Below are 9,566 nucleotides of genomic sequence, written 5' to 3'. Positions count from 1 at the left end.
TAATAGAAATGGAAAATAAAAATAAATTTTTTCTCTTTCTGTATTCAAGGATAAAAAAAGAAAGAAAAGAAATTGAATAGATGGACCAGTAGACTTCAGTACGATTGAAATTATATCAGCTTCCCCTAGAAATCAAACTATGAAGCACTTTATAGTCTGTAAACTAAGCAGGCAAAGAGACTTGTGTTGTTCCTGAAGAGTGAGGTTGGCCCAGTTGGGCAGGGCTTAGTGCAATGGCTCTGTTCTCCACTAGATGGTGCTGCTTAGCTTACTGGGGTTGATTGTTGTGGTTCTGTAGGTGTGTATGCACAGATGCATTAGGAGTGAAAATCGTGTCACCCAGCTACCCAGTCTGTAGTATCAGAACTCTGTGCTCTCCATGACCAGAAATCAGGCACCCCTCCTTTGTCTCCGGCTTCCATCCACTCCCCACTTTTACACTGTCTGTGACCAAGCCATCAGGTTGCCAGGTGGCACCTCCCTTCTGAGTTTTATCTCAGATGTAGCTGTGTTTCCCAACCCCTCACTTCTGAGGGACTGTGGCTTTGACCTGCTCAGACCCTCTGGGGGAGAGTCTCACTGAGCAATGGCTGGGTGCTGGCCCACCCCCAGGAACATTCAGGAGACCATGCTGCTGCTGATGCCCAGAGACTGTGGCCACATGCCAGCCTGCCCCAGAAAAAGTTTGCGCTATCTTGTAGCAGCAGCATTTCAGGAATTATGGAAAATTGCAACACACATCTGCACCAGTCTACCCCCTTAACGTCCTTGTTCCAGCACCAGTGAATGTGGTTGCTCTCCAGGGTCCACTGGGGCCTTTGCCTGTGGGGAGGCTGTACAGCCTCTACCAAATGTCCTCCCAGCAGGGGAACCGCCTCTCCCCACGTGGCCTGAGGACCCTAAGGACTTCGCTCTCTGTTCCTGGGGATTTGCCCTTCCCACCAGAGCACCACCAGGTATCAAGGTGCAGAGTTTCAGACCCTGAACTCTCCCTGTTTATAAAGTCTTAATGGAATTTAAACCCTCTCCTTTCTCCCTGTTTTGTTCAATCCCTTGAGTAATCTTTCTTTTCTCTCCAGCTGCTTTTGGGGGGGGGGGGGGATGTTTTCTGTACTCTCCCCCCATCTCTGTCTTCTCTCTGCAAGGAAAAACAGCTCCCTGCCCTCCGCGGGCTTCTCCCCCAGTTCACTTCTTTGTGCTGCATATCTGCTGAGTTCTCTGGTTCAGGTTGTACAGATTGTTGTGTTAATCCTCAAATCAGTTTTCTAGGTGTGCAAGATGGTTTAGTGTTGATCTGGCTGTATTTCAGGGATGAGAGATGCAAAAAAAACTTCCATGCTGTTCTGTCATCTTGGCCCCCTCCTAGAAATCCTCTGTTCAGCAGTTTTAAGAGACTTTTCTCTTTAGCCCTCATACATATATATATATTTTTTTTTTTAAATACCTAACAGTCAGACTTCCTAAAAAATCTAAGAGACGCTACTTGCCAAGGGAAAAAAATGCATTTTAATAATACTCACATGTTTCCTCCAAGAAGTTTTGAGTTGAGGGTGATGGTAACTGCACCAAACCAGACAATGACAAAGACTTCTGCAAACTGGGGCCCTCCATCCTTTTCACTATCTACAGAGCTTCTTTGAAGCATTCTGTGACAAGGAAATGGCATGAGAAATGCTTCATCTTTTATTTAGAGCAATAAAGTTAAGGCATGGGTTGTCTAACATTGAATCAGAGAGCTGTCTGAAACCTCACCTAGAGATCTGTAATATGTAGGCTGTATAAAAGGAAGATGTCAGAAATATTTAGCAAGGCTCCTTTATTTCAAATTCCAAATGCCTCAGGACTACAGGGGTTGCCTCATATGGCCTTGTTAAGATGTTTACATGCATTACTGAAGACCGTTTTGGTTAAGCACAGGTTATAAACTGAAGGGCCAAATGTGGCTCACAGACATGAGGTTGTTGGTCTGTACATGGCTTAACATGAGTTTAAATCCAAGATGACATTATTTTAAAGTTGGGAGGTTTCACATAAAAACATGTATTTCTGGGGGCACCTGGGTGGCTTGGTTGAGCATCCAATTTCGGCTCAGGTCATGATCTCGTGGTTCATGGGTTTGAGCCCTGCATTGGGCTCTGTGCTGATGGCACAGAGCCTGGAGCCTGTTTTAGATTCTGTGTCTCCCTCTCTCTCTGCCCCTCTCCTGCTCACACTCTGTCTCTCTCTCTCTCTCAAAAAATAAACATTAAAGAAATATGTATTTCTGGATTTTCTTAAAAAACCAGAAGAATTTCTAACACATTGCTACACAGCAACAATTGGGAGCAGGTGACACAGCAGCAGCTCCCTTCACAAGGGGCTTCAGGTCACCAATTCCCAACAAATACATTTAGGTTACTTTTCTAGCCCTTAGACACATTTGGATTTGTAATCCTGGGGTTAAGTCTTTAGTTCTTACATTCAAAAATGGAAACGTTCTATAAACCTATTTAGCTGTGGATTTTTAAAAATAAAAACATACAGATTATTACTAAGAGACTTTGCTTTAAAATAGAGTAGTTGAACTGTCACTTAAATATCCTCTCTTTGTCTAAGAATTTTACAGACATAAACTGTTTTGAACTTTGGACAAGAACACTTGGATTCAGTGTCATTTTTTTCAGAAAAATAATAAATAACACCAAGCTCACAACCTCTTTTCATTACATAGTATAGACAAGTCACATAGTAAGTCTCGCCCTGCTATGCTGTTTGCCAGTACAGGCTTTTGTATTCTACAGTTGTACATAGTCCATTCTGAGTCCTGACAATCCGATGCAAGGAATGCTGGCATTCATCACTTGTCTGGAATCTCTATTGCTTCAGCATGGTATGATAGAAGAACATTAACTGGCCTCAAAGGAAGGAGATCCAGAAAGTGATCCTAGTTCTGTCACTAGATACATACACTAGAGTAATCATTTCATGTCTTGGGACTCCAGTTTTCCTCTCTGCAAATAAATTGGGTTAAACTACATAATCTCTAATGTTAACCTTTTAAAACTAAAAAAGTACATGGGGTGCCTGGGTGGCGCAGTCGGTTAAGCGTCCGACTTCAGCCAGGTCACGATTTCGCGGTCCGTGAGCTCGAGCCCAGCGTCAGGCTCTGGGCTGATGGCTCAGAGCCTGGAGCCTGTTTCCGATTCTGAGTCTCCCTCTCTCTCTGATCCTCTCCCGTTCATGCTCTGTCTCTCTCTGTCCCACAAATAAATAAACGTTGAAAAAAAAAAAAACTTTAAAAAAAAAAAAAAAACTAAAAAAGTACATGCTCAAAAATTCTAATATAAACCTGTCCATCAAGGCACCAGGTTATTGCCCTTGATGTGGTTATTAAAGGGCTAAGAAAAAGCACTCTATGTTATTACCTAAATCACCACATGATCAATTTACATTTAAAAAATGGGTATGGGAGCCTGGGTGGTTCAGTCAGTTAAGCATCCAACTTGATTTCAGCTCAGGTCATGATTTCATAGTTGGTGAGATCAAGCCCCATGGAGCCTGCTTGAGATTCTCTCTCTCTCTCTCTCTCTCTCTCTCTCTCTCTGCCCCTTCCTCTCTCACGCTCTCTTTCCCTTCCTCCCTCTCTCTCAAAATAAACTTTAAAGTAAAAAAGTGGGTAGAAAAGCCAGTAAGAAACTTGCTGAATTTAGAATCATAAAACATCAAGCCTGGAAAGGATCCTCAGCCATCTCCTTTTACAGATATGGAAGAGGAGACCCAGAGGGGTTAGGTGGGAAGAGAGGTATAATAATCATAGAGATAGAGAACAGGCAGTGAAGGAAACCTGAGGTTGAATCCCAGGTCTACCACTGACTGTGTGATCTTGGTTCAGTCCTCAATCTCTCTGAACCTAAGCTTGTTTGTCAAAAAAAGAAAATAATATTCTTGTTATGATGTTAAAATAAGAGAAGGTATTTAAAAGTTTTCTGTAGGGGCGCCTGGGTGGCTCAGTCGGTTAAGCATCCGACTTCGGCTCAGGTCGTGATCTCGCGGTCTGTGAGTTCGAGCCCCACGTCGGGCTCTGTGCTGACAGCTCAGAGCCTGGAGCCTGCTTCTGATTCTGTGTCTCCCTCTCTCTCTGACCCTCCCCCCATTCATGTTCTGTCTCTGTCTCAAAAATAAATAAACATTAAAAAAAATTAAAAAAAAAGTTTTTTGTAAACTGGGAAAAATTATTATATACATTTTGGTTCTAAGTAGCCCAAAATCGCTTTGCTGCTAGCACAGTCAGGATGAGAACCCAGAACTGAATCCTAATGCAGTACTTTTTTTCCTCGCTACCAATGGTTATATTCCCCTCTCCAATGGAACTTCGCTCTTCCTGTCCTCTCCCTTTATGTACTATGTGTATAGAAAGCCTAACACTTTGAAACATGATCTTGCTTTGAACTGTACCACTTCTACTCTAATTTATTCTCATTCGTATTATTGTTAAGATTTAAAAATAATATGTTTGCAAATAAACATTGCTTAAACCTACAGATATTTAATTCACTTAGTTTAATGATAGGGAGGTACATGAGAGTAAACAAATATCTATTCAACAAAAATGGCTAAAGCAGGCTAAGAAATTGGTAAACAGGTGAGCATAATTTTCCCATCTCTAATTCCATCATTTTTTGAATTGATCTGGAAACCTACTTGACTTTTTAGATTTAAATCATAAGGAGCATAATGTGTCAAAGAAGTCCTAACTGAAATATTCAATATTCCCCTCAATTTTGAAACTCCACACAAAAAAGTATAGTCTATCTCAAATGACAAAGGATGGAAATGTAAGTACTTACAATGCAAGTGTCACACAAAGGATCAAAGGGCCCCATAAATCCCCTACAAGGCAAGCAAAAAACAGAAGATTGTTAGGAAACAACTATGTAGAATTTCCTATCTTTATTCCAGTATCTGCCTCTCCCACTCTTGGAATTCAGACATCAAGGCTCTCCCTGCCCAACCCTTCCAACCTCTTACCCCTCTACCTGCCCTCCCTGCTCCCTGATTCTGAATGCCCTTCTTCATATATCCTTTAAATTCTGTTTACTCCATATCCCACAAATCACCCTTCTTCCACCTACTAAGCCACATTCCAGCATGCTATAAAGACCAATGGGCCGGGAGTCAAGAGACTTAGGTGCTCCACCCTCAGAAACACTAGAGTTAACTCATTCCACCAAACTGACACTATAGGAGACAGGGCAAATATAATCAGGATCACCTCAAGAATATGAAAATTGAAGCTGAGAAGTGACTTACCCAAGTTTATATAAATATTTATTAGGTATGGAGGTGGGACCACAACCTAGATCTTCTGATTCCTACTCCAAAGTTCTTTCCACTCTGCCACACTGCTTCCCTTTTATAATCATTAAATTGAACTAGTATGGAATCGCTGTTCTTATAAGTGAAAAAACAGCCCAATATTGGTAATTTTATAAAGTTAAACCTTAGCAAATAACATGAAAGCTTTTTGAAAGGTATAAATCGCTCTACCAACATCAGGGGTAAGCACAGTGGTTCTCAATTAATAGCTGTTAGGTAATTAATATGCCCACAGATGAGTAACATACAGCTTAGAGCAAAACTACCTTCCTCAACAAATATGAAAAAAGATACATATACCATTTCTAACTTTAACCTCATATGTACATAACTTTAAATAAGTATGCATATGTACATACTTACGTTGGGTTTTTTTCATATTATATAAGTAATTTTGATATCACTGTGGCAAGTTAGGAAGATGTAAAAACAAATCATAATCCTACCACTCTGATTAAATATTGTTCTTGTTAAATTTTTGAACTTATCAATTGAAAAGTGAATTCAAGTACAACTGACATTAATATACTGGCTTTTAAAAAATACACTGAGGTTTTTTAATTAATAAAATTCTGTAACTATTTAAAAATCTTTATTTTAGTAGAATATATATATAGAATATATTATAAACACACATATATAGAATATATTATATATATACATACATGTATATATATGTATATATATATATAAACAAAATTTACCATTTGAGTCACTTCTAAGTGTACAGGCTTTGAGTACAGTCATTATTGTACAACCTTCATATCACCCATCTCCAGAACTTTTTCATCTTCCCAAACTAAAACTCCAACCCATGAAATAATAACTCTCCACTTAGCCTCCAGCAATCATCATTTTACTTTATTTCTAGAAATTCAACTCTTCTAGGTACCTAATATAAGTGAAAAAATATAATATACGTCCTCTTGCGACTGGCTTATTTTACTCAGCAAAATGTCTTCATGGTTCATCCACGTCATAGCCTGTGTCAGAATTTCACTCCTTTTTAAAACTAAGTAATATTCCATTAATACATAGTATATGACATGGTGTATACACCACAATTTGTTTATCTATCCATCCACTGATGCCATTGAAATTGTTTTCACCTTTTGGCTATTGTGAATAATGCTGCTATGAACATGGGTGTACAAATATCTGTTTGAGTTCCTGCTTTCAATTTTTGGGTATATACTCAGAAGTGGAATTGCTGGATCATATAGTCATTCTATGCTTAGTTTTCTAAGGAGTCACCATGTCGTTTTGCACAGCAGCTGCACCATTCTACATTTCCACTAGCAATGCACGAGGGTTACAATTTCTCCATATTCTCACCAGTAGTTGTTATTTTCTGTTTCTTTGATAATGACCATCCTAATGGGTGCAAAGTCCTATTGCATTGTGGTGTTTTTTTTTTAAAGATTTTTAAGTCGTGAACTTTTTCCTTGCCACTTTGCCCAGGACTGTGCTAACACAGCAGGGCAGATCTGGGCCATGACTTACTCACCCTTAGTGCCAGCCCATCTGTGTATCCCAAGGTCTGAGAATGGACCTTAACATATGACACGGCTAATCATCATCACTAATCTGCAAAGTTAACACACTGGTTCTGCATTGTCACTGAAGCAACCTTGCCCTGAACTGAGCCACAGCAGCAGTTGAAAGGATATCTTCACATCTGGGATAACAGTGGTAGAATGGAAAGGGCACTGAACTTGAAAACTGGGTTCTAATTTTGCCTGTGTCATCCTGACACTCACCTTCGTGGAGACTTGTTTTCTTCACCTGTAAAACAGGAGCCATAACTTTTCATAAGGTTATTGTAAGGATTAAAAAAGAGGTATGTGTGTGTAGGCAGAGGCAAGGCACTAGAATAATAGCTATCATTTATGGAGTGCCTAATAAATGTCAGATGCTGTGCAAGGTGGCTGGTATGCATGATCTCTAATCCTCACCAGCAGGTATGTTATTATCTCCACTTTAACAGGGGAAGAAAGTTGAGCCTCAGAAAAGTTAACTGTCTTATCCAACATAACACAGGTAGGGATGGAACTGCTATTCAAACCCAGATCTGTCCATGCTCTTTCCATCACATACCAGAGGTAGCAAATCATGTCAGCTCCAACCCACAGTGTACTATGTTGAAAAAGATTCTGACGCTGCATCCAGTCTCCACAGAGTGACGGCATATATGCCACATATTTGACATCCCTACATTATAGCTGAAATGCCGCCAAAATAGAAGGTACACTCATGTATAGCATCATTGTTACTATTCTCACACAACTGATTCAATTTTTCTAATAAAGGGTACTATGAAAATAACACTAAAAGGTCTAAAAATTTTAATAATAAATTCTAAATAAGAGCATAATGTACTGCAAGCACTGTTTTGATAGAACTCTTGAACAAAAAAAATGCAGTCATCAGACTAATAGTTCTGAAAATAGAAATGTCAATAAAGGTATTAATAATTTTGTTAATCCTTAATGGGTATTAGCTGTTATTCTAATTTAATATTTAAATATTTTGCCTTTCCTTTGGAGACTGTCAGCTCTTTGATTGAACAAAAGTCCTTATGTGTTTACAATTTCCAGAGATATTTTTTGCAGTGTCCACTATAGCAGTTGAGGATATACAAACTATATTTGTTGATGAAGATAATATATTAAGCAAAATCTTCCAGTCTCTGAAATTCCATTCTAATTTTTTTATTTCTTCCCAAATTTTGATTTGTATATTCATTTATATATTTTTTCATCCAGTTTTCTTACCACAGAAATTTAGCCATATAGGGGCGCTTGGGTGGCTCAGTCGGTTGAGCATCCGACTTCAACTCAGGTCATGATCTCACACTCATGGGTTTGAGCCCCGTATTGGGCTCTGTGCTGACAGCTCAGAGCCTGGAACCTGCTTTGGATTCTGTAGCTCCCTCTCACTCTGCCCCTCCCCCACTTGCGCTCACTCTCTCTCGCTCTCTCTCTCTCTCTCAAAATAAATAAACATAATAATAAAATTTTTTTAATTACAAAAAAGAAATTTAGCCATATAAAGTACTTATGATAAGATAAAGCGAAAAACAGAAAATTCTCAAAAGCCTCATATACTTACAATCTCTCAAAAGAGTATTACTTTTTCTTGGATACAAAACATGCATGAATTTTTTCCCAACAGCTTTTAGATCACGCATCTGAAAGACATAAACAACTTGCTGCATTGTCATGACCAAAGTTGCCAAGTAGTTCCCTTACTTAATTTGCTAAGATTTATTTTAATTTCCTGGGAATCCTTCATGTGGAATTTTAGAACTACAATTCCAGTTTAACTCCTTCACAATACAAACAAACCAGAGAGGTAGGGCTTTTCTATTAACTTTTTTATTAACTCCTTAGGCCAACGTTTAACTCTTTACCATACCCACCAGTTCTATTTTGATTTTTAAAGCTCTGTAAAAGAGAACTATAGCCGTTCTGATACCTTAAAGAAATTAAAGTAATAATAGCACTACTAAAGTCTGCTCTGCAAAACATGGCATCTGACACTCAGTTCACAAGTGATGAAGTCCCAAGGGCCAATCAGCCTGTTCCCCAGCTACCACATTATTCACAATATAAAACAAATTAGTTTCCAACATTCCCAATTTAACTGGTAAATGAAGCCTAGAAGCCAGATTTTTAAGAATCAAGACATTTGAGGAAGAATATAGTAATACAAACATAACCTCTCAAAATATAGTTGAGATAATTCTGTCCTAATTTTTTCGCCTAGAAATTTCTTCATGTCGGGGCGCCTGGGTGGCTCAGTTGGTTAAGCGTCTGACTTCAGCTCAGGTCATGATCTCACAGTTCGTGAGTTCAAGCCCCGCATCAGGCTCTGTGCTGACAGCACAAAACCTGGAGCCCACTGCGAGTTCCATGTCTCTCCCTCTCTCTCTGTTTCTCCCCTGCCCCTGCTCTCTCACTCACTCTATTTCTCTCTCTCTCTCAAAAATAAATGAACATTAAAAAAAATTTCTTCGGGGCGCCTGGGTGGCGCAGTCGGTTAAGCGTCCGACTTCAGCCAGGTCACGATCTCGCGGTCCGTGAGTTCGAGCCCCGCGTCGGGCTCTGGGCTGATGGCTCAGAGCCTGGAGCCTGTTTCCGATTCTGTGTCTCCCTCTCTCTCTGCCCCTCCCCCGTTCATGCTCTGTCTCTCTCTGTCCCAAAAATAAT

General features: G+C 39.7%; 1 protein-coding gene across 2 annotated transcripts in view; it reads right to left on the bottom strand.

The window, feature by feature from the left end:
* Window positions 1-9,566, bottom strand: part of YIPF6 (Yip1 domain family member 6) — a 41,280-nt gene that overhangs the window by 24,051 nt on the left and 7,663 nt on the right. For both annotated transcript variants that reach the window (XM_040467847.1, XM_040467848.1), the window contains exons 3-5: window positions 8,467-8,545; window positions 4,827-4,869; window positions 1,521-1,646 (exon numbers count right to left, since the gene is read on the bottom strand). In XM_040467847.1, the coding sequence (XP_040323781.1) occupies window positions 1,521-1,646; window positions 4,827-4,869; window positions 8,467-8,545 (248 nt within the window). The remainder of the gene's footprint in view (window positions 1-1,520; window positions 1,647-4,826; window positions 4,870-8,466; window positions 8,546-9,566) is intronic.

Source organism: Herpailurus yagouaroundi, unplaced genomic scaffold (genome assembly GCF_014898765.1).
Source record: "Herpailurus yagouaroundi ecotype Mexico unplaced genomic scaffold, PumYag 67569, whole genome shotgun sequence".
Lineage (NCBI taxonomy): Eukaryota > Metazoa > Chordata > Mammalia > Carnivora > Felidae > Herpailurus > Herpailurus yagouaroundi.
This window is presented reverse-complemented; position numbering and strand designations above follow the sequence as displayed.